The sequence below is a fragment of the Pezoporus wallicus genome, unplaced genomic scaffold (genome assembly GCF_028554395.1).
Source record: "Pezoporus wallicus isolate ANWC-B61680 ecotype Strahan unplaced genomic scaffold, APGP_CSIRO_Pwel_v1 contig_7640, whole genome shotgun sequence".
Classification (NCBI taxonomy): domain Eukaryota; kingdom Metazoa; phylum Chordata; class Aves; order Psittaciformes; family Psittacidae; genus Pezoporus; species Pezoporus wallicus.
This window is the reverse complement of record NW_026635488.1, coordinates 73,236-97,976: the sequence shown is the minus strand read 5'-3', so window position 1 is coordinate 97,976 and position 24,741 is coordinate 73,236. Positions and strand designations below refer to the sequence as shown.

The following is a 24,741-nucleotide window of genomic DNA, read 5'->3' as shown; positions in this document are numbered from 1 at the left end:
ATTTGAGTCTCTGCATCAACTTGAGCCCTTCTTGTGAAATGCCACAATTTTCAGACCAAAAAAAGGCCATTACCACTCATCTCCCAAAAATCTGTTAAGTGAGCTTTATTTTTTTTTTTTTAATCTAATTTTTAATCTACTTGTCCTTTTGTAACTAGCCAGGTTGTTCCCAGGATTGCTCAGCCTGCCCATGGTGGGATGGTCATGGTGACTGCCAGGAGAACTGATGGGTCACACTAGGCAGCTCCCCTGCTCCAGCACCTCCAGTTTGATGCCAGCACATTTCATGGCTGCCAGCATGCAATGACTGACTGTCCTCCTCCTCCCTGTCGACTCCATTTGGATGCAGTGAATTTGTCTCTCTTCTTTGGGGCATTGGTAAGGCATCAGGCAGGAGCACTGGGTCTGTGTCTCTGCGAATGAACATGTTGGAATTTTAGCTGCAAATATCATGACTAAACCCATATTTTACAACTTGAGAGCGTGTCAAAGTCCAGTGGGAAAAAACATTATAGGAGGCTCATGATACATTAGTTACAAAAACCTATAGTCATACACTAGATGGTAGGGTATTAAGACTAGATGCAAAACCAGCTTTAAATGCCAGGATTTGCAGCAATGGTTTAGATACAGAAGCATAAATTAAGTAGCTATTTTTATCCACTGACTTTCCCTGACTTTTCTTTTAAACAAAAAGATATTAAGTTGACTTTCTGTTCCAAATTATCCTATCACAGAATGTTGCTGTGAAATGGTGTCTTAAGGTCCACATTGTGTCAACTCCTATTTCATTAAAGCTCCTTTTATGAATGCTAAGCTACCTGCTGCTGGCCTGTGGTAAAGCTCAGTCCTGCGGGTTATTTCATTACCCATTTCTGACCTAATCAGATTCTGACTCTTCACATTCTTTCCCAGAAATTCCCTAGGCAGGAAAATAAGTTTCTGCTTCCCTTTTCTGAAAACATACGAAAAACATGTTTTCTTCCATTTAGCCGTACTGCAGTGTCTTCTGCATCTGTTGATACCAACTAAACATTCTAAAATCAAAACTTCAAATCTGAATGTTTGTGTATTCTCATAAGAAAGAGGGCTTTTATGAACATGGTGAGGAGGAAAGTCCAATTCAAACCTCTTGAGCGCCACAATAAATACTTATTTTATTTAATGTATTTTTTTGTCTCTCTCATTTTTCCTCACTGAACAAGGCCCCTCTGTAGGCTTTTGAGAGAAAAACACTGAGGTGCTGTCACAGAATCCTGCTTTAAGCCACTTCCACAGTGAGAGCAGACCTAGGCATCTTAGGGGCTCTGGAATAAATAAACCCAATATATTTTTTTTAAATTATAGCCACCTTCGCAGGAGCCTAAGGTGTCTATAGGCTCCACTAGAGCATGCACCTTCAGGGCCACAAAATGGTGATGCCCTCTGCTACAGCCCCACAATGAGCATTTCATGTAGCAATTTTATAACCACGTATTACAAATCCTGTGCTACCGAAATCTTGCATCTTCAAAACAGGGTCTCAAGATTACTGCACACTGCTGTTGCTTAATTTATCGTAACAAGACAAGGTGTGATACGGATCACATTTGTCTCTGGAAGCAAGTGAAGGAATAAGTGTGGCTGCCACTCAGCCTTTTCCTGGCAAATACTCAATATGTGCAGAGCCAGCCAGCACCTCAGACATTTACAGGAAAACCTACTGCTCTTATCACCAACTTACACAGTAAATAGCCAAGTTGCACAACAGTGTTTATAAAATAATCCTCTTAGGGATTTCATCAGCTTAGTGAGTTCATTAAAACTTCTAACACAGTTTTCACATATGGTTGTTTTCAAATTTTACCATTAAGATCCCATTAAGCCTGCTGGCCCCAGTCTTGCTTTTAAAGTAGCATCATGATTTAATTTCATAATTTAATTATATGCTATAGAAGGTGTGGCCTAAATTAACTCCTGAATTACAAACTACTGTTTATAGTAGTCTGAAAGGGAATGGACAATAACACTGCCAACTACATTTTTGTGATTAGAGATTCAAAAGTTAATTTTACTGAAAAAATTCCCTTCATTTTGTGCCTTACTAATGAGAAGTGGCAATGCTACACCACTTGTGGGTAAAGGGAAAAGGCGTGTATCTAGGTATAACACTTGCTGTCAGAGACACAGGGCTGACCACAGTTCCACCCTCCTCCTACCGTAAATTGCTCATATTGACCACAATGCTTCTAAATCTCATTCCTGGAGCAGTGAAGGAGTCATCACATTTCATTTTCAGATCCAAAGGGCTGGATAAATCCCACCATTCAAAAGTCGTACCTGGACACTCCTCCCAGTCATAGCAGGTGTCATAGCCACAGGGAACTTTCTTCAAGCTCTTTGTGGAGAGCTTTGCCCTTTCAATAGCCCAGTCCAGGCTGGAATTACCATGACAAGGGCCAGCATGTAAGAAATGAAATGACTGCTGTCCAAGGCACAATTCAGCTGAATACTGACAGCTGGGCTTGGTAATGTTCTGTTCAGAAGCAGCATGTAGCACACAGATGTCTTCTGAGTAGTGACTGGTCCAAGGGAAAAAGAAAAATTTTAGCAGGCTGTGGAACAAATCCATGCTTCTAAACACTCCACCAGCAAACACAGCAAAGCCATGGCCAGGCTGCGTATCTGTCTAGGCTGTCCTAGCTACTGCAAGACCTGCACCTGATACAACATCATGCTGTGAGCTGAGGAAGCTTTGGTCCTGTCAAAACAGATGAGAAATGGAGGATGTGTATCTACACAAGAAATCAGGAAGTGCCATTACCTCTGCAAGATGGCTTGTCTGAGTTAATGCAGCCCTGCAGCTGTGTGTGACAGTTTGCCTCTGAAGCACAGTTAGTTTGGGACCAATGGCAGGCAAAAACAGCCGTGCTGCTTGTAGTTTCTTTATGTATTGCTCTTGGTTCCTGAGTGGGTTTGTTCTGAGCAAGTACAGGCATTTCCAAGCAGCACTATTTTGTGGAGCCTAGTCATCTCCCAAAGAGAGGGAGCAATACAACTCACCTTGTTTATGTTTCTGAATTAAGTTTATAGTCAACGAAACATTTCTAGTTCTCAGAGGATTTGGCCCATGTATGTTTGACAACGTCTATCACCCCCTTAACATGCTCTCTCCCTTCCCAAGGGCTCTTGACAGAGAAGACACCTGGTTATTTGGGCATTGACATGAATGAGATGAATCCCATGCCAAGGGACTTGCCTGCAGTCACACAGGAGCCCTGTGGTGGAATGTGTTGTGATCTCAGCACTAGAACTGCCCAGCTCATATCCAGTTTGTGATCATCTTATCTATCTCCAGACCCACATCTGCACCTTGGCCAGTCATTTACTAAGATCCTCTAGGATAGCCCTCAGTTCACTTGATTGCTTAATGGTCTCTGCAGGTCTTGTTGTATGGAGATAATAAATCCAAGTTGCATACATTTTCATATGCTCTGGATTCTGAAACATACAGTATTTTGCAGAATGTTAATCTGAAAAAGGTAAATCTCAAACATAAGGAGTATGGCCTGTTATAGCAAGGTGATGACAGTGAAAATATAGAAATTGGAGGAATATAGAGAAGAAAAGGAAGACTCTAGTAGCAGATGATAATGTATATTAGAAAGATGTGCCATCATGTGCCATTTGGTTAATGTCATCATTCATTTATTTCACAGGCTATAAATGGGGCTGTAATTTGGATACAGAGGCATAGGTGCCTAATATCCGAACAGAAAGTAGTGAATTGTTGTTGTCTTTTGTTAGTCTTTCTGTTTTGTGTCACAGTGGGCTCTTGGCCTATAAATGGAGAAACTTTGGCTTTTCTTTTTCTAATTAAAGTACTTAACTTACCCACAATCTTCTTCTGGAGACATACAAACACACTGAGATCCAACCTGCTTTTGTCCTGGATTGCAAACACCTCTAATTTCAGTTTGCACATCTGAAACAAAAGAGTGAGAGTTACTGTAACTAGCAACAGAGTGAACAAAAATATGTTGTACTCCTGCTATGAAACCTAAAATGGATTTATTTCTACCTATCCCTTATTTTTCTCTTCAGAAGCTGCTGTGGTTGAGATTCTGCAAGTAGACATCAGTCTTTGCAAAAATCACTTGAAAATCCTGTACAATGAGAGAAGCTGAAGTTTTAGTAGAATGCATTCTCTTACTCTGCTTTGTAAAGCCTTGTTAACACAGCTGGGTGTTGTTTTGTTTTTTTTAAGAAAACAGGTTTAGTATCTCAATTTTATAATTAAATGGTACATTGCACCCAAAATTTCTGAACTTAACGCAGAAGTTTGGGGGTGAAATTATATGGCACTGTGGCAGGCACAAAGTAAAACCAAAATTAATCAACAGTTGTTATACATCTTTAAATCAGGCAACTAGCTAAAACTGTGCTGTTAATACCAGCACTATAGAAACAGTAAGGTATCTGCAGGCATACTGACCTTTTCCACATGTAATAGGTCTCAAAACAGGTGGTATCCAGGACAGGTCTTTCCCACAGGTGTACTGTGTTTGACCTGTGACTATAAACCCAGCCTGGCAGCTCAGCTTCACAGTTTCATCAACACTGTACTGTTGCTTAAATGGGGAAATTGTGACACTGTCAGATGTTGGTGGCCTGAGACAAACCAAGGCTGTAATAAACAAGAAATAAGTATAATTCTTGATGGTTTTATGGTGTTTTTATGGTAGATATTTACAGCGAGTCCTAATGCTTCATCTAAAGAGCCATAAAGGCGCTTAATAACACTGAACATTTGACTGACATTAAAAACTAATAAATATTTAACATAATTAAGTCTGGAAATTTTCAGTGAACTGTCATAGTCTTTTTAAATATTTTTCAATCAATAACTAAATAATTGCAATGTGTTTCTACTGTTTGCTAGCATGAGTAATTTAATTTCACAGTTTAAAAATAAGAATGGCATTAACAACTTTTTTTTTTTTTTCACATGAAGCCAGTAACAGAACAGTTAAAATTAATGGCCATAGCAAACTTGGTGTTTGTTTTTTTTTTTTTTTATAAAATGAACACTAAGTCAGTGAAATCACACCAGTTCTAGAAAACTATCAGAATCTCTCCTGTTAGCAAACCCAGGTCAGTTCCGGTCCTTACTTCTTAACTGGAATGTAAATACTTGAAAGCTTTGATTTATTGTGGAAATTTTGAAGGCAACCTGGGTGGGTGGTGTACCATTTAGTACAAAAAGTGGTAGACAAATTCCTCTAAGAACACTTTCTTCATCATAACTCTACCAACTTAAAGATACCTTTGTAAGTCTGGAAACAAAAGGTGAGTCTTTCTGGTAAAGATATTTAAAAGCAGACAAGAGAAGGACGTCACAGCATCCATCTGAGGGCTTTTTAAAGCACTGAATATTACAATGTCCTTACAAAGAACATAATAGTTGTACTTCTGAATTGAAAGAGGAATGATGCAGTGACTCAGTAGGCTTTTGCTATATCTACATGAAACACCTTTTTAAAATGCCATCTTCTCAAATATCATTACAGATTCTTTTGTTAAAACCAGCATTAAAATGTTTTTTTTTTTTTTGCCTTTTTCTTCCACTCCTGTTTTGTTGCTAGGCTAAATTAGTTTTCTCTTTCTTACGTTGACATTCAACAGGTTGCTGCATCCAGGTTTGATCTGGCAGACACCGAAAGAATTGATAGCCACTGAGAACATGACCACTCACGCAAGCAATTTCGGCTTCTTCCCCCACAGCATACTGGTTCTTTTCATTCTACAAAAAAAAAAAAAAGAAACCAAAAAAACCTCAGAAATCTATGGTAATGAGACTAGACATTGTTGAAAGGAACAATGGTAAAAGCCTGATGATACGACGTAACGAATGCGTGGTTTTCCTACTCTGAAATAATGAGTCATCCACTCAACCTATATAACGGTATGTTTGTTCATCTGAACTACCAGATGTCATGGTTACAAAACAATTCAAGGACTACTGTTTGAAATGAGTTCTACCTTGTGTTTGCTTCAGGTGCTGGTGGGCTTTGATGGAATAGAGTCCTACAGCATGCCACATATACAGCAACAAGCTCAGCTGGCACAGTAGCTAGCTTGGTTGTAAGGCATATGTAGCAAAAAAGCTGCAAAATTTCCCAGCTCTGCAATTGGTATACTTGCCTTCTGTAACACTCATTTTTCATGCTCACCCTAATAAAGCCGTATTCTGGTGGGTCTGGCCTGGAGCATCCAGACTCAGGTTCACCAATCAAGACATCCTCTTCTCTCCTGGCTTCATCATCATTTATACAAGGAGCAGCTCTGAAAAGTAAAAATTTGCTGGTAATGATGTATCTTAAGCATTGATGTTACCAAATGACAATGGCAGAATGTCAGGAGCTTTGGAAAGGAATGCAGTGTGTCTTGTCCCCCTCTCCATGCTAAAAGACCAATATTATTCTGTTAAATAAAATATGATGAACATCAAAATTTGCAGGTTCTGATAGGAGTGAGATTGCAAGAACATTAAAATGTGATAGATACAGGGCTACAATTTCTACTGACATAAGTAATGAAATATTTTTATGGATGCCCTGGGTTTAGCAGTAGCAGTCGATTTTTCTCCTTCTTGGTAGCTGGTGCAGCATTGTGTTTTGACTTTCAGCCTGGAAACAGTGCTGATAACTCAAATGTGTTTAGTTGTTGCTAAGTAATGTTTACCCTGACCAAGGACTCTGAGAGTTTCATGCTCTGCCAGGGAGGAGGGGAAGCCAGGAGGAAGCAGAGACAGGACACCTGACCCAAGCTAGCCAAAGAGGTATTCCATACCACAGCACGTCATGCCCGGGGGAGTAACTGGGAGTTACCCGGAAGGACACGGGGTCTTCTGGATCAGACTCGTTTTTTCGGCAGGTGGTATTGTATTCTCTTCCCTTGTTATTTTCTCTTATCATTGCTGTCGTTGGTGGTAGCGGTGGTGATTTGTGTTGTACATTGGTTGCTGGACTGCTCTTGTCTCAACTCGTGGGAGTTGCATTCTTTCGATTCTCCTCCCCATCTCTCCAGGAGCGGGGGGGGTGGGGGGGTGTGGGGAAGGAAAGAAAGAGGGAGGAAAAGGAGGGGGGAGTGAGTGAACTAGCTGGCTGGCTGGGTTTAAACCGTGACAATGGGCTAAGAAAAAGAGGTGAAGAACAACAGATGGCAGAAGTCCCTGAGAAACCCATGTGATTTGGCTGGGTTTAGTCAACTCCCCCCTGCTGCCATCAGGCAATGGCAAAAGGAGGCTAATCTCTGTGAGCATGGAGCTGTACAGCCATGGTGTCTAACTGAGATGAGTAGCAACTGTGGAGCCCATTGCTTTTAATCCTCTGCTATTTGCTCCAGAATCTCCTCTGTAGTCATTACAGCAGGGATGATGAAAATCCTGCTTCAGCTCTTGGTTCCAGGAGAAAGACTGAAGCTGCACAAAGCCTTGCTCTTGAAGATGCAAGAAACTGAGCCAGTCTGGAGTTGGAGTTAGGGTTTAAATTCAAACCATGCAAAACAGGTACATCAGACATAGAGTGAAAATACAAAAAGGTCGGTGGTTTCGGTGTAATTCTCTCTGAGATTAAGTTCAGACCTAAATGTCCAAGAGAATAAGGTGTGGTATTCAAAAAACAGAACCTGCAAACTCCCATGAAAGGAAACAGATGAGTTCTCCATGGTTTTGGACAAGAAGCCATGTAAAGCAGTGTTGAGAGGTCTACAGGCACACTTTATATGTAATTCATCAGTTGTTTCTAGGAATGAACAATGAATACAACCAAACTTGCAGCAAGTTCAAAGATTTTCAGGTATTTCCTTCTCTCAACCACAGCACAGAAGTTCAGAGAGGACAGATGTCTGCTATTTCTCTTTGGTAGTCACAAAGCCATTCTGGAGAGCTCCTTGTATCTGCCTCATGACTAAGGAGATCTTTCGAATTACCATCTTCTTACCTGTCTGTGAACACAGAGACATAACAGTCCTCCTCTTCTTCCTGTTCACCTTCACAAGGCTTCCCACCATTCACAGGGGTGGGGTTATTACACTCCCGGGTCCTTCTTCTTTTAAAGGAAGCATTGCATGAACTCCATTCAGACCAGCACCCCCAGCGGCCATCTACAGCAACTTCAGGAAATAAAAGAAATCTCATCTTTTGGTAGATCTGTACCATACATAGTATTTCTCTTAAGGCCACATACAAAAGAAATGATGGTAAATTCATTATGGCGTTTTTCAGAGGTTTAAAATTTTTACTCTTAAGGGATTAGATTGTATCTAGAAAAGTGGTTTTTCAAAAGAGGTCAGCCAAATTCCAGCTGGTTTATGAAAACCTAAAATATACCTTTCTTTATAGTTTTGATCACAGGTAACATTCAAACCCAGAATCAGCCAATTTTTATTTCAATTGCACATACAGATGTTTGAGTTTTTACAATGCTGTCAACCTTTTTACATAGGGCAGTATTTAATAAGTTATTAAATAAACCTGAACTCTAGCACCATGTCTAAATCCCTAATACACACCATATGCAAGCAAAACTAAAACACTACTGTCTTCTTTTAGCCCTTGTGGTTTTTTGTCTGTGGCACCATGAAGCATATATATAAAAAAAATATTTACACATCCTTTCTTTTCTGCGTAAAATATACTTTCTACATTCATCTCTATCTGCATGTCTTCGATTGTTCATTCTTTTCCAAGTATTTCTTTATCAGGGTCACAAAATGAAACCTGCCTTAGTGATTTTCCCTTTGTCCTCTTTTGGTCCTTGAATACAAATATACATAATCATAAGTATAATGCTGGAAGTCTCTTCTGTTTCCCATAGGCATGGCACTAGTGCCAATTTAATTAAAAACACTGTTTGCATGAAGTAGTTCTTTAAATTCTTCAGAATGATGATTATGTTCCCTCTCCTCAAGACAACTGAGTTTTCCTTCAACATGTAATCAATTCTTATCTCCATTAGCCATTTAGTCTTGAGTATAATAGGCTATAGGGAAAACTAAGGAACTGGTTTCATAATTTTTACATCGATTATCTTTGATCTCAACTTCCTACATATTGCTGAAAAGCTCATTTGCTATTATCTTAATTATGTAGCTAAGGAATCTTCTACCATGTCTTACAATTTCTTTTCAGCTGTGCCTATTCAATTTGATTCTTTATTTTCAATCCTACTTTTATTCTTACTCTTTCTGACCATCACCGTGTGGTAAATGTTATGGATTTAGTAATGGAAGGTTATTTCAGATTAATCCTTGGTTAATAGATACCAGAAGAACCATATTTACACTACGACAGTATCACCCCAAATACCTGATTTGTATCCTGGAGCTTGTGTCTCACAGCTTTTGCCATAGGTGCCAGCCTTGCACAGGCAGAGGCACTCTGTCCCAAAAAGCACAGGCCTGCCATTGTTGGGGCATGGGGCACACTGGCAAGGGTCAAACCTTCCCACGTACTCTTTCAGGGCTCTCTGCAGGTTGCGACGTTTGGTCACAGCACACGGCACATTCTTCACCAAATCCATGATGGGTGACACCTGGAAGGCAGCTGTTCAGTAAGCAGTTACGTAGACACAACAGAGTCCTGCTGGGAGAGCTGCAGCACTTCTAAAGGCACTAGGGCCTGCATATGAAGCCATATAGAATCATAGAATAGTTAGGGTTGGAAAGGACCTTACGATCATCTAGTTCCAACACCCCTGGCATGGGCAGGGACACCAGGAGTCAGGCATGCTGAAAGTTGCAGATGCTTTAAAGGAGCATGACAGTGCTATACATCCATATGGAAGTATTTAAGGCCAAGTTAGACGGGGCTTTGAGCAACCTGGTCTAGTGGAAGGAGCCCCTGCCAATGGTAGGGGATTAGGACTAGATAATCTTCAAGGTCTCTTCCAGCTCAAAGCATTCTGTGATTCTATGCTTACCCCGTTTATACTTCTTTTCCCCAGTTTAGGGCTCTGTGAGCTGGTGGAAAATGAAACAAGTGGAATACTATGTCTAATAAGTCAGAGCACTATAGATGACATAAGGTTTGTTTACATGTGGTTCCTGCCGTGTGAGACAAACTTACACTGCCTTCAGAAGCTCAGCATCTGCAGTTAAAGATCACTGCATTCAGGCTGGTTTTGCTACTTGCCTTGAGTGCTTTGACACTGCTGCAGAGTGGCTGCTGTGCCAGCTGTGGAAGGAGGCAGCTCACTGCACTCACAACAGTGCTGGCATGCTGGCATTATATGAGCAGGACAGAGATAACAGGGGACTGTTGCTTTGCTTCAGTTTGGCTATGTGCCATACCTTGCAACAAGTGAAAGAGCACAGGGATAAAAAGTGTTCCCAGCACCTCAGACTGCTTTCCTGCACAGTAACTAATCCTTGTCCATGCCTGAGCTCCTTCTGGTGACACGGCAATTCATTTGCATTCCTCCTTCTTACTCTAATTGTCCATCGACAATGCAAACCTGGTGTAGCTTAGAAACCTACATGCACAAGAAGCAGTTCAAATAAATGCTTTGTGTATTTAAGCCCATATACATTCATATCACACACAGCATTACATTAAAAGAGAAAACACTCGCAGAGCTCTCTGAAAACTGCTAACTGGTGAGCGCTTTGCTACCTCAACATTTTTCTTATTCTTCTCTTACCTCAAATTCAATCACAACAGGATTGTCCTTTACTGATTCCAGCCAGTCTGTGAAGACTGTGTGTTCTGGAAAAGCCGCCTTTTTCTCCCAGGCCAGAGATGCAGCATGCTCTGATCTGCCACCCTTTACCAGAGAGACAGACCGCTCAGCTGACTCCAGAATGGAACCTGAAAGGGAATTTCACCACAATATTGTCAGACAAAGGCTCTAAAGATGGTGGATGTAACAACAGTCTGAAAGTGTAAGAGGATAGAAAACAACATACTAAGATTTTTTGAAGATTGGAATAATAAAGTCTAAGCTCAGACAAACAATCCCTGCTATGACAGCAGCCTGTCAGTCTTTCAAAAGAAAATGCCTGAGACTTCAGTGATACAGATATTCAGAAGTACACAAGACACTGAAAAAATTGCAGGGGGTACAGCAGGCTTCACTAGAATACACACTGCGATACAGGATCTTTTTCCTAGCTGTTAACACCTGAGTAATGGGAAATGATTATAAAATGAGGACAAAAACATGTAGGTGGTGATGAAATTCCTGTTTTCATTGGTGCAGAATATGACTCTTGCTATTCTTGCAGAATGCACCATCTTTCCACATTTCCTGAGACACATTTCTGACATGGCCAGGGAAATCCTAGATGTCTGCTGACATGAGAAAAACAGAAGAGGAAGATCAGGGAGTATATTATTGTTGCCCAACTCTCTCAATGAGCCCTGAGCAACCCTTAAAGATCATAGATTCAGTCATGATCATGTGTCCATTTCCAATTTCAGTACGCTTGGCCCTGGACCCAGGGCTATGGGGAATGTTTGCCAGATCTGTGACTGACTGGAAGAGCCAGTGCCACTGGATCTCCAGTGGTGGTGCTTCAGAGCAGAAGAGTAGTGTTTCTACATCATAATTTCTTTTATATGTTTCCAGTGCTCTCTTCAGAGACAGTGGCTTCTCTGGATGAGCATCTGCAGTTCAGCAAAGCTGGGAGACACCCTGGAGCTAAGGGAAATGGTATCTATCAGGGTAAGTAACAGGACATGAGCCCTGTTTTCATCACAGTCACCTTCATGTTTCACAGTCATCCTGTTTGTGGTGCATCCGGTACTGACTTTCTTTTTCTTCCTGAGGAACACACGCCTTGTTGTTTCTGTTCGGACACACTCTGTTGATTCATCCACTGCCAGGCCTAGAAATATCACAGAGCAGCAGCTTCATCCCTGTAACCACATTACATGATGGCACCATGCCCCCAGGCTCCCACATAGAGGTGAGCCATCACAGGTCTCCCTGCTCCTCACCCACCACTGAAGATTTTGCTACTGCAGGTGCTTGCTTCCCCAGGTACAAACAGCACTGGACTGCGTCATGCCTGCTATACCGTTTAGGTACCCTCCCATATCCATGCAAGTTACAGCAACAGCATTAAGGATTACAGCTTTTAACTTAAAAATTCCAATTTTGTTGTATTGTGTTTTCATTTTGATAGTCTGGCAGTCATGGAAATATTTTTAGTAATTTCTAATAAATACCAACAATTTCAATGACTGTATCCCTAAAAATAACATTTACACCTATCAGACTTGAGTCCTACACTGGAGTATGCTGGAACACCTTTTCCTGGTGGCACCTGGTCTTGACCTAAATGTCTTAAGTTTCCTTAATTACTTTTATCAAGTAAGGGACCTCTCGAACTCTTCAAATTAATATAATGTAAGCAAAATTTATTCTTGTTCTTTATCCAGGCAGTGTAAGTAATTCCTGGATCTATGCAAGTCTAAACAATATTTTTTGCTGTTGAAGGACATACTACATGGTGAAAGACCTAAAAACTGTGATAGGAAAAGCTAGTAAGCATATTGTGATAATTTCTTCTTAAAGATTACATACCTGAGTTCTTCAGTTCCTCAGAGCTATACTGGTAAAGAATGTCATAGGAACCGCCCACCTTCCCAGAGGTGTAGTAGTGAGTGCCAAAGTTATCAAATATTCTGCTGTATAAAGCATAATTGTACTCCAAGGGCAGGTGGTTAAGTGCTTTTAGAAAGACGTCTGAGAGCTGCAGATCTGACTGTTTCATTGTGAAATTTGCAACAGAAGTTATTTTGTGGACTCTAATAAAGTTGGAATTCTAGAAGAAAGAAAAGGGTAGTCATAGCATCTACATAGGTAGTTAATTGCAAAAAGTAGAGAAGCCAAAATTATGTCCTGAGATACGTTGCTAGAACTGATTAATCATGTGTATCATGCTGCTTTAACCATGAACAAACTATACCTGGAGATTCCAAGATCCCTGTGAGGTTCTTGAGGACAATGCTCATTATTCCTTTACACTGTGGGTGTATACAGCATTCTAAAGAAAATCAGGACTCCCTGAGCATCTACCAAACAGAAAGCAAAAGGATTCCTGCCAAAACAAATATACCAGGAACTGATAAAACAAACAAAAATTTCAGAGGAAAGGCTTGGCTTGATTTGCAAGCAATCTGGTGAGTGGCTATTCTGGATACTAAGTCAATGTCATGAAGTTTCAGAATATGTCAGTCTGCTAAAACTAAAACTAAACCACAGTGTTAAAGATCTCATTGAGTTCAAGTGTCGGGCTATTAATACTAGAGGCAAAAGAAAAGAAAGTTCAGAAACTGGAAACCTCTACTATCTTACAAAAAACTAGTGGTTTTGAGACATCTAATTCATATATTTTTCTAGTGCTAGAGGCTTTCAACTAAATAGAAAGGAGAGGAACAGAAAATACTGAAAGGGATTTACGAAGTGTTAAAAGGAACAGACAGTACAAGGCCAAAGCAAAAAGATCACGAGCAACAGGAGGGGCATAAAACTGGAACAAATGACCACCCAGCAGATAGAAAAAAATCATTATAAAAAAAAAATTGGTACTGAATTATATATAGGTGCTTCTGATGAATTTTGCTGCTGGTAGTTTGGCTCTCCTCTATTTCTGTCTTCAAGGTCACTTGGCTTGGAAGATTCAAGGATGCATTTAGACAGGGAGGTCCAAGCCAGGACTGAGCAACATAGCACATGAACTGGATTTTGGCTCTCAGTCCTGCACTGCAGTGTTCATTTCATTGCCCTCATTTGCACATTGGAAAATAAGCTAAGGATATGCAGCTTTCTGCTGCAGTAAGAATTAGCATGGAAGAAATAGTTATGTAACACTTCCCATAGTTGCACTTAGCTCCTAAAATACCCTGCGGTTAATCCATTTTTAGGATTTTCAGGTGATTTAGGTTCTTATTCTCAATTTTCAGCTGTGCCAGCTAACATTTCAATTACGACATACAGAATTACAAGCCTCTTTGGCAAACGTGGATTCTAAAACCTTAGCTGGTTGTGGCATGCTTTTCATCTCTTGCATACTAAATATGAATTTCTGCTTGACATACATCATGCATTTGCATTTGCTGCTACTGATCTTAAGTGCTTTTATTACTAGCAATTAATTGTTTTTATTACTAGCAATTTACCTTACAGTTGTCAAACCTAGTGATTTCTCTGTTAAATCCCTGAGGCTCACACAGTATTGGAAACCCTCACTTGTAGAACAATCCCAAGAAACTGGATTCCAAAGTCTCTAGTTATTTCTGGGCACATGTTTAATCATAGTGGTAAAACTTGGTGCCTGTAGCAAGCTTGATCCATGAGTAACAGGTATTAATATAAAATATTAGTAGATCGGAAATTATTATTCCTAAAGAAAGCCTGCTCTGAATCAAACATGAGTACTTGTCCTTGGTTCAGATCAACACATTTAAAACAAAGCACTTCACCAGCTACTAAGAAGAAGGAAAATGACTGCTACAGCTGAACCCAGGACAGTATCCAAGTTCAGTTTTGATACACAAACAACTTCATTGACAAAAGGGAACCAAACACAACCTGAGTTGGACTGATGTTGAGGTGAGTAGTTTTAACTGGAAATTTTCTACAAAGCAGGGTATCACCTGAACATGCTGATTAAGTAATCTTTTATCCCAAATATCATAAGCAGATTTGCCACAGAATCATGTCTGTCCCTGCCTGACATCATGTCCTGGGTTCAGCCATAGCAGTCATTTTATTCTTTCTTAGTAGTTGGTGCAGTGCCGTGTTTTTTGACTTTCAGCCTGGGAACAGTGCTGATAACACCGATGTTTTTAGTTGCTGCTTGGTAATCTTTAGTCTGACCACGGCTTTTCTGAGTCTCATGCTCTGCCACGGAGGAAAGGAAGCCGGGAGGAAGCAGAGACAGGACACCTGACCCAAACTAACCAAAGAGGTATTCCATACCACAGCATGTCATGCCCACTATATAAGCTGGGGGCAGTTACCCGGAAGGGTTAGATCACTGCTCTGGTCGGGCTGGGTATTGATCGGTCGGTGGTGAGCGGTTGTATTTTCTTCCCTTGTTATTTCCCTTATCATTATTATTATTGGCGGTAGCAGTAGTGGTTTGTGTTATACCTTAGTTACTGCACTGTTTTTATCTCAACCTGTGGGAGTTACATTCTTTTGATTTTCCACCCCATCCCTCAGGGAGTGGTGGGAGAAAGGGGGAGGGGGGAGGGGCGGGGCAGAGAGTGAATGAACAGCTGTGGGGTTTCTGAGTGACAGGCTGGGCTTAAGCCATGGCACATCACCAGTGACAGAGATGGCCTCTTATCTTTGAGCTCTCAGTTTTTCAATTGTAGTTCAAGCAGTCCCGCTCAATTAGCTACCACCAGAAACACTTGAAACACAGGTTAAGGGAATGGGCACAAACTCTGATACAGAGCCTTCAGAAGTCCTTTGGAATAACAGCATGGGAATTCAGTGACAGGAAAAGGAAGAAAATAAATAGTATGTAATAGCAACAAACTGGAGTAGTTTATAATGAAAGAATAGAAAAATAGTTTATAATGAAATGTGTTACTTAATATTCCAGTCCTATGGTAAGAATTTTTTGTTACATTTAGGATAGAGAAGGGTGGGAAGTGGTCATCTAGACTCAGCTGTGTAAACAATAGCCCACCCCTTACTGCCATTAAACTATAAAAGGGCACAGTCTTATATCCCACAGTATTCAACTGTATTAAAGGTGCAGAATTTCATGGTAAAAAGGTTTTCGGTTCTCAGACACTTTTCTGTGGATGTGTTATTTCCAAGATTATCATCAAGTATATCTTGGCAGCCATAAGACTCCAATATGCAAGTTAGTCACCAAATCAGAAACTAATGTAGAATAATTGCCAGCACATGCATATGTACAACATTCTTGAGTGCACTTCATTTCTTTTCAGAGTTGTTTGCTACTGTTACTACATGGCATTCTCCCTACTTGCTCTATAATTATGACAGGAAAAGGAGTGTTTTACCTGATCTGATAATCTCATTTCTATGTTAAATCTATACTTTTTTAAATGGAGTAAGTTATGATTTCTATACTAAAATGAGCAGTGCATGTTGCATTGTGGAAAATATGTTATAACCTGGAGCATCCCATAGTTTCAGAAAAACTTTTTAATGTGTGATTCTAGTAGCATAGTTATTTGTTTGCTTACTTGTTTTTTTAAATGCTGTGCCAATGCCTTGATAAGGAAAGAAGCCCCTGGTAGCTCAGTTCTGAAATGAACAGACAGAAATCAAATCAAATGAAGAAATTTGAGGCAACATTCAGTTACCTTTTCATATGAGGCTTCAACAGCTTTCTTGAAGGAGGAAGATGATGTGACTTTAACCCGTTTCTTTCTTGAGAATAAAAATGGAACACCAGAAGATCTTTGAGCACCATGAGTGGATGAACTATGTCCATGAGCACTATCACTCAGGGGAGTTAAATCATTGTAGAAATCTGATGTTACATCATCCTCTTCATCTTTCACCTGTAGATTTAGTAAAGCAAAACACATTTTCCCAAATAATAACCTGAAACAGAAGCCTAGTAAGCATTGAATTTTTGATTTTTAAGGAAGAAACATGCCTGATTAGTTGAGACTTGGCAGTAAGCTGAAAATTGTTCTTAACCCTAAAGATGAGGCTGAGAAAGGTTAATAGGTGAAGTGAGTACTAGATAAGAAGTAGCATTACTAACAGGCATTTATACAAGAGAGAAAACAAGAAAAAGGCATGTAATACTTTCTTTTTTTTTTTTATTTTAAATTTTTCACCCTCATGCCTCAAAGCTTAGGAATAATTTCAACAAAGTATTTCAACAGACATTTCAAAGACTGTCAGACCTTCATGCTACGTCCACACTATGACTAAGTCCCAGTCCCATGGCTTCTGTATTGTACAAGGCAAAGAGCTTCATGTTTTCTGTCTTTTCTTCATAATTCCCAGTTTAATTCCCAGTAGGTGGAGAGGAGCTGGGAGCAAACCTGCCTGATCAAGTTGATAAGCCTCAATGGTGCTGTTGCACAAGGAAAACTTTAGAATCAGATCAGAAGTTACTAATTTCCCAAAACCCACATGTCTGAAAGATGCCTTTTGATTTCCTTCTCTAGACTTGTTTAATTAATAGTGTTGCTAAGGAACCTCAGAGGTGAGGTGATCCATTTCCCCATTTCCGTTCTGCAAGAAGTCATATGCTTTTGCATGAAAACATACTGGAGTTCCAAAAAGAAAGCCTGATCCAGTGACCCTTCTATACCAAAGGCTGGTCTAAATGTTAAGAAGATATAGATATACTCTTAAAGGTCAGATTCACAAACCCTTAACACTTCTGGAAATGGACATCTGTAAATTAATAAACCACACAGCTTTAAAGTGACCTGGGCAAACCAAGGCTTGTTTTTCCACACTGGATATTTATGCACACAGTAATTTTTCACCATTATTTATAAAACCTACATGTTTCACAATGAGAACAAAAAGGCTTTGAATAATCTCCCCAGGGAAGTGGCAAATTCCAGTAACGCTGGACACTTTAAAGGTTTGGCTGGACATGACACTGGGACATCTTGTTTAGACCATGCCTTTGCCAGGAAGAGTGACCAGGTGATCCTTGAGATCCCTTCCAGCCTGCTATTCTATGTCATGGCCAATCCAATTGCAATTTCCATGGAACATATTAGGGTGTCCTTTCTTCAGTTGCTCCCCTTCAAGTAATACTAAAAACGCACAGCACTCCTGGCAAAAATCAGCAGTTCAGTTTTCACACATTAGTTGAGATTTTTCACATCCTGCATTTTGAACGAGCAAGGCTCAAATCAAAACAAAGACATGGCCACAGCCGTAGGGAAGCAAGAGAGAAGCCCAAATCAATCATTTGACTGTGCAGTGAGTAAACACAGATCTTAAAGGTGTGAGTAGAGCCACGTGACTGCTTAATTTTTCCAATTTCCACACATCACTTGAAGAATGTCCTGACCTCATGAAGTTGAGAAATCTTGTCCTAAACCACAAATTACTGCCTAAGACTTGAGCACACAACTTGGACTGTAATTATGGAAATAGTTTTTCAGCCAGGAGCTGCTACTTGAGAATACCTGAAAGCTGACAGCCTCCAGGTTTGCAGGAACACGATACGATTTCCTTGTCTCTTTGCGCTTAACTGTGGTGCATTGTCCTCCATTGAACGAGTTGCCAAGGACTTCCCCTCGGCTCTCTCCTGCCAGAATGTGAAATCTAACAAAAAAATATAACCAGAGATCAAACAATTCCAGAAAGACATATAGACTTGAAACTTTCTGTGGTATATAGCTGCACTGAAGATTTTGTAGGTTTGAATGAAATGGCATTAACATCTGTGTTATGTAAGTGCTTTGAAAGAAGTTCCTCTACAAGGACATCTAATTCACCTGAAAAATGCTGCAGTAGCAGCCGTTTTTCCTACTTTTCATCTGTGCTTAGCTGTCTAGGTAATTCCAATACCATTATGAGACAGTCACCCTTAAACAGAGAATGGCCTAGTAAAATGAACAAGCAGTTCTCCATTTCTGCCATAACTGATGTTAAGCAGAGTGCACCGAGTTCAAAATTCAGTTAGAAAATGAATGACTACTTGGGATAAGCATCCCTTGTTTAGATCTTACACTGCTTAAATTAGTAGTCTGGAAGAAGTGATGGTTGGTATCATGTGAAAGGTATCATAGACAAAAAAAGCAACACCCTCAACACCCTGAAAATTTCTGAGGCACTAAGAATAACTGAGATGGACGTTGCCAGTATGCAATGCTAAGGTTGCTGTGAGGCAGGAAGGGTAACTCAGAGTGCAGTGCTCCTTGACAGCAATTTGTCTAGTCCACCAGCTCTTCAGAGCAAGACTGACAGATGCTGTGGGCAAGGATTAGCCTGAAGGTTTGGCTTCATTTTTACAATTTCTGCTTAATTTTAATATGAGAGATTATGTATTTTAATGTGATACTTTCAAATGCTAATTGGGGATTATGTTTTTATGTAAATTAGTGAGGTAAGAATTTCAGGTTTTCGAAAAATAAGAAAAGATGGCTTACCCACTGCCTATTAACTGCACACCTGGGATGCTCTCATACTTTCTGTTACACACGGTCTTTATCCTCCCACAATTTCTTTCATCAGAGTTGTCCCCACAATCATTTTCTCCATTACATTCCATTTTTTTTGCAATACAACGGCCTGCACCAGAGAAACAGCATCAGCAATGTGAAGATTCAGCATGTCTGAATACAGAAAAGGGTAGTGTGTATTTTTTCCCTAGTAAAGGTGTGAACTTGTCTTAGGAGTTAATAATGAGGCAGTATAATGCATAGATTATTCCTTTGAGAAATGAATATTTCAGTTCTGCCAGTTTTGCCTTGCTTTGAAGATGTGAAGGCTTCATTTTAGGATTAGCAAAAGGGTATGAAGATAAAGCTATTTTAAGGCTAATGAGGTATATTTAAATTGAAGTAAACAAGAAATACCAGAAATTCAACAAAAACAGTGCAAGTTTATGTTCAGACAAACTCTATGGATATGTTTGTACATGAAGAATTTGTGCAAAGAAATATTATTGGAACAGTGCTGCTGTCTATCTCTCATGGTCATACTGACATCCCAGGCTAGAGACTGCACTTGAATTACTTCTAGTTACAGAAGAAACTGTAAACATAAGCTGCTACTAATTCATATGAAGTTCTGAAGCAGACTTCTGTCCCTGCTTCTTTCCCCTGGAATTTTTGTATGGAATATACAAAACCTAGATTACCTGGACCTTTCTTGCCTCAATGTCTAATCACTTGACTACCTAATAGTGCAACAATTGTGCAATGAAGATTATCATTACCATTTTCACACTGAAATTTATTCTTGCAATCGATTTCCACTACATTGCAGAGCTTAGCTGGGAAGCATGGGCGGGAATCCACCAGTGACTCCGTACAGGCCTGACCCCCAAACTGTGATGGTCGCAGGAATGTCGGGACACGAAACTGTAAGGCAGAAGAAGTAAAACCAGGGTGCTTTGTGTGAGCTGTTTTTGTAGCTGAGTGCCCCCTCAGGCACAGTCACATGCCTCAGGGCTGCTGAAGCTTTTATCAAAACTAGGGTCCCAAAGGAAATAATTTTTTTTTTTCCTTACATGCTACCATGCCATCATCCCAGGTAAGGGGGGCAGTGATCTGGAATCCAAGAGCCCCACTAGCCCCGACAGAGCACACATGATGAAGCACTTGACAACCTGGGCTACATCACTGGAAGAATCTAAAGTTCAGTCCCTATGTGTTCAGTTTTAATGGCACAGCAGGAAATGGTGTGCAACAATCTTAACGGAGATTTTTCATGTTCTTTATCATCTCTGTTGAAATAGAAATACTCTGACAGGGACATGTAGTGCCATCCCCAAACCATCTGGCTTGGCTCCCACACGTGGGGCCTCTTGTCTCAAGTGCACTGGATGAACTGGAAGAAAAAAATGGTTCTCCTGACAGTTTCTGTTACCAAACATGATATGGGAGCAAAAGCTAAAGCTGACTGAGTTTTCTTTCCCAAAGTCACTAACATCCTTGCAGAATAACAATGCTGAATAAATGCTGCTAGACAAATCACTTCAGATATATTTTTCACTCTAAGAGACTGGTAGTGAGACCTATCTGCATGAGACTGAACAGTTGCTCCTCCAAGAATTTTTTCCCACTGGAAAGCACAGTTCCTTGCAGACTTCTGTTACTTCTCTTCCTGTAGAGAACTACTGAACTCAAACAGTGCAGGAAGATGTCTAGTAAAAATCAGTAACCAAGTGACTATGAAGGGAGAATGCAAAGAGCAACACCAGATCATCTGAAAGCTTTTGAGCTCAAGATAACAATTACTCCATTTGGGGTCCAGAGCACTCACAATATTATTTGTGTGAGCTTCCACTTCTTCATCTCTTCCCCTCACTTGGACCTTGTTTACACTAATCTTCACACTTAACCTTGTAAGTCATGTCATTTTGACAGTTGCTTGTATTTATCACAAGCAGTGATCTTTATATGTTGGAGGGAAAAATGGATCACAGTCCACAAAAGCACCTTTTTTTCTTGAAGCACCTAATCTGTTGCACCAATATTTGAAGTTAACAAATACGAACAATGCTTCTACATATGCATATGTAAGAAACTCAGCCATTTAGGAAGATATTCATTACCAAAAAATTCCCCTTCTAGCTCTTGCAGTTCACTGTCTCCCACTTTCACTGTTTCTCCCTGCTCTGCCCTCATACTCTCAATCCCTGTTGCAGGATAGGAACCCCATATGGTGGTTCACATTCACACCTAGAACAGATTCTTCATGTTTTCCTTATCCTGCCTGGGCATCAGAAAGTTATATATGTATGTAAAGATACACTTAGGGTATCTGACAGGTTTTTCAAGACTGTTTTTCAGGCACAGAATGGATTTTGGAAGCTGAGCAGGACATTCAGAGTCGTATACTGCATCTGCACAGAAACAGAGCTGCTGTCACAGTTGATCTCAAAGCTCAGACCCAGCCACATAACTACCCCATGCAATCTGCAGTCCCCTCCACTTCCTAGAACCTTACATTGGCCAGGACTTGGTTCCTTTAGGTCAAATCCACTTGAACTTGACTTTTCACCTCTTCCCTCTCTGCCATCTCACCTCTAAGTATACCAACAGTCAACAGACACAAGACCAAGAGGAAACAAAAAAAACATCCTGGGGTTTTATTCCACAGATATTAAGCACATCCCCTTCAGTTTTGTATAGGCTTAAAAGGTTGGAGGAATGGTGCTCTGGATTTCTTAAAAACAATCTCAAATTGATCCTGACTACCAGTCTGACACACAGCCTGAGCATTTCTAGCCACTACTGGTTAGGATTTGTGGGTAAACTCTTTTTAGTAGATGATTACATCTCATTTTTCTTACCTTTAGAACATATAGCATGCTATGGATAAGCCAAAGATACTGTGACTTTCTCCTGCTTAAATAAAAATGCAAACTCTACAGCTTGATTTATCCTTTATATGGAAAAATCAACTGTAATTGTGACAATGGAACTTTTGAAGCAAGTTCTCATAAATGAATTTACTCTTTTTTTTTCTACCTACTTGTTTTTTAATGCATGGGTCACATTCTGACCAAGGGCCAAAGTCTCCAAGCTGACAGTTGATAGGACATATTTGTTGGTTACATGCACGAGATTCCTGCTTTGTGCACAGCTGGTCACAGAAGTTTTGACTATAATATTCATCCATTCTTATTTGCCTAAAAACAAATTTACAAGTTATGCTAGGAAGGAATCATAGGTATATTCTAACTGTGTGTGAAGGCTGATACAGAAAATTATTTTGAGCCCAATGAAAACAACTTGAGAGATAATAGGTAGTTGCAGAATGTTGATTAAAAGGAAAATATAAATATGCTTTATGTTTACAGAGCAACTTTTTCCACTTCACTTCTACTGTCCCAGAGAATAGTACAGAAAAAGCCAGGAGGAAAAGAGGGGATTTCTCATAAATTTAGAGTATACCACCGCATTACATCTAATTTGGTGCTGCTGAATCTTTATTTGACTTTAATAAGATTAATAAAATTAACCATACAGGGAGAAACTTTTTGTACACTTGCCAGCTGGAGCTGACTTCTCCCATGATAATGCTCTGAGCTGGGCAGAGCTCCCAGACCAGGGCACTGGGCACTGGTGCCCCTCTTATAGGGGGCTCACCCTCACTACATCTGTTGGCAGATACAGGTTTGTTGGAGGCACTGTAATGCTGTATATATATAATATTGTATTTTTTTAGTTTCACAATTAAAATATAATATATTCATCTGGTAAACTGGTATGACACATTTTCTCAGGATATTACGGAAGCTGGAGCTTCAGGCACAGGTCCCCCTCCTCAGAAGTGCTGGGGTCTTTTTCTCAGGGATTAAGCGGAGGCACAGAAGTAATGAGATAGGTTGGCCCTACCTGTGCCTCGTCTGTGTGCCATAATTGCAGGTTTGTGAACAGGCAGACCACAATCCCCATGGGTAATGTTCACAGTAGCACCCCTGGCTGCTCTCAATCACGAGGCTCAGAAGGATCAGGTGAATTAACATAGTCTTGTCTGTAGTGAAGCTGTCCATCTAAAGCACATGGGCAGATAACAAAAGCTCAGGAAACTCATTTACAGTTATGCCTGTATCTTTAGAGAGACATTTCTTCTAATTTGAAAAGTCTATAAATCTGCTTTATGATGCAAAGTTGCTAGGCAATGTACCTAGAAAAGGGCAATAATGCAAGACACACATTTATCAGTAATTTAATTAATACTTTAAGGACCAAAATTCTCAATGGCCTTTTTGGACACTTATTTATCAGGAGTACTAATCATGCCTGCACATTATTTCTGTTGAAGAAATCACTTATAAATAATTTTGAATGTGACAAATAAAAACCTACGATTGCTCTTCTTGCTTAGAGGTATTCTCAAAAATATTATCTAGGAATAAAAATAAAAGCATGAGATAACTCATAAAATGTGAAAAAAATCAAACAGGAAATTAAGAGCAATGAGCTCATCTATTACCCTGTAACCATTTTCACATGCCTATGAATCCCCTTTGTATAAGTGTTTTGCTGGAGTGAATTATTCTTTTAGCGTTCTGTTGTTCTTAGTTTTGACTAGCCTGTCCAAACTGCAAACCATCACTATTCAAAGCATATCCGAATTTTCTACCAACAGGAGAAGACAGAAAAAATAACCACTTTCTACTGCAGTGGTCAATTAAACTTTATTTGATGAGGCAGAAGGTTATAGGCAGTCTTTAGGAAGTAATAATGTTAGTAAACTTGAAAAACTTTTTCCAGACAAACTGTTTATTCATTGATTGAATCAACACTAAATTTGGTACACGATTACAGTAGAATATTATCTTTATTGTATTGTTTTGCTTCAAAAAATGAAAAGCCAATAGGAAGTTTTAAAAGAAAATATTTATTTTAAAACAATACTCAAAAAAAATTCTTTTTTGAAAGTTTGAAACGAAATGTGAATTGTTTTCTATTTTAGGTTTTTAGCCATATATGCTATCATGATTTTTATACCTTGCTGAGAAAAATGAAGTTATGTCAAGTCTAAACGTTGCTTCCTCCTTTGGTAAAGAAAGCCAGTAAGTCTTCACACAGCTGTTGTAGTGAGGACTCAGAGCACTTTTTACACAATAATTCATCAATGAACATGCCTTTCAGAGAGATCCAAGTATAAGTAAACCCAAAATATGGTAAAACTGGAAACAGAGAAATTAACAGTCTAGCTAATGAAATAGGAGGAGAAGAGGCATCTTTTTGCTTACCTGAGTTGCTGGCTTAGAAAAGAGATGAAGCCCTACAGAACGATTAATTTGCTTATTCCTTTGCTGTACTGGATATAGAAAAGCACCATTTATTCTCGTCTGTGAGCAAAAGTGCAAACAATCAAAACATCAGAAGCAAATCAACAGCCATTAAAATGTACACACATGAGAGATTAATTCAACATCGTCAAGGAAAAAAAAAATGAACACAAAACTCTTCCTTATATGTCTTGTAACCCATGTGCCTTGAAGCTAACAAAAAATCTTCCTTATTAATTCATTGTAAGACAGTTAGCTGCAAAGTCAGTCAACTTTGCAGACTGGTGTGACATTGGCATGGTT

At 39.8% G+C, this 24,741-nt stretch overlaps 1 protein-coding gene across 2 annotated transcripts; it reads right to left on the bottom strand.

The window, feature by feature from the left end:
* Positions 1 to 113: 113 nt before the first annotated feature.
* C6 (complement C6) lies at positions 114 to 24,741 on the bottom strand. Of its 2 annotated transcripts, XM_057432402.1 has the most exons (18): positions 24,400 to 24,741; positions 23,033 to 23,190; positions 22,167 to 22,323; positions 19,903 to 20,047; positions 19,112 to 19,253; positions 18,146 to 18,284; positions 16,340 to 16,540; positions 12,570 to 12,810; positions 11,746 to 11,868; positions 10,683 to 10,849; positions 9,350 to 9,575; positions 7,983 to 8,154; positions 6,213 to 6,324; positions 5,650 to 5,782; positions 4,475 to 4,666; positions 3,874 to 3,964; positions 2,320 to 2,561; positions 114 to 413 (listed from the first exon to the last, which is right to left on the bottom strand). In XM_057432402.1, exons 2-18 carry the CDS (start codon positions 23,188 to 23,190, stop codon positions 232 to 234), a joined length of 2,823 nt encoding a protein of 940 aa, XP_057288385.1. In that variant the 5' UTR covers positions 24,400 to 24,741; the 3' UTR covers positions 114 to 231. The 2 variants fall into 2 exon arrangements, with proteins under 2 accessions (XP_057288385.1, XP_057288396.1); XM_057432413.1 differs by lacking the exons at positions 22,167 to 22,323; positions 23,033 to 23,190 and having other exon boundaries at positions 24,400 to 24,740.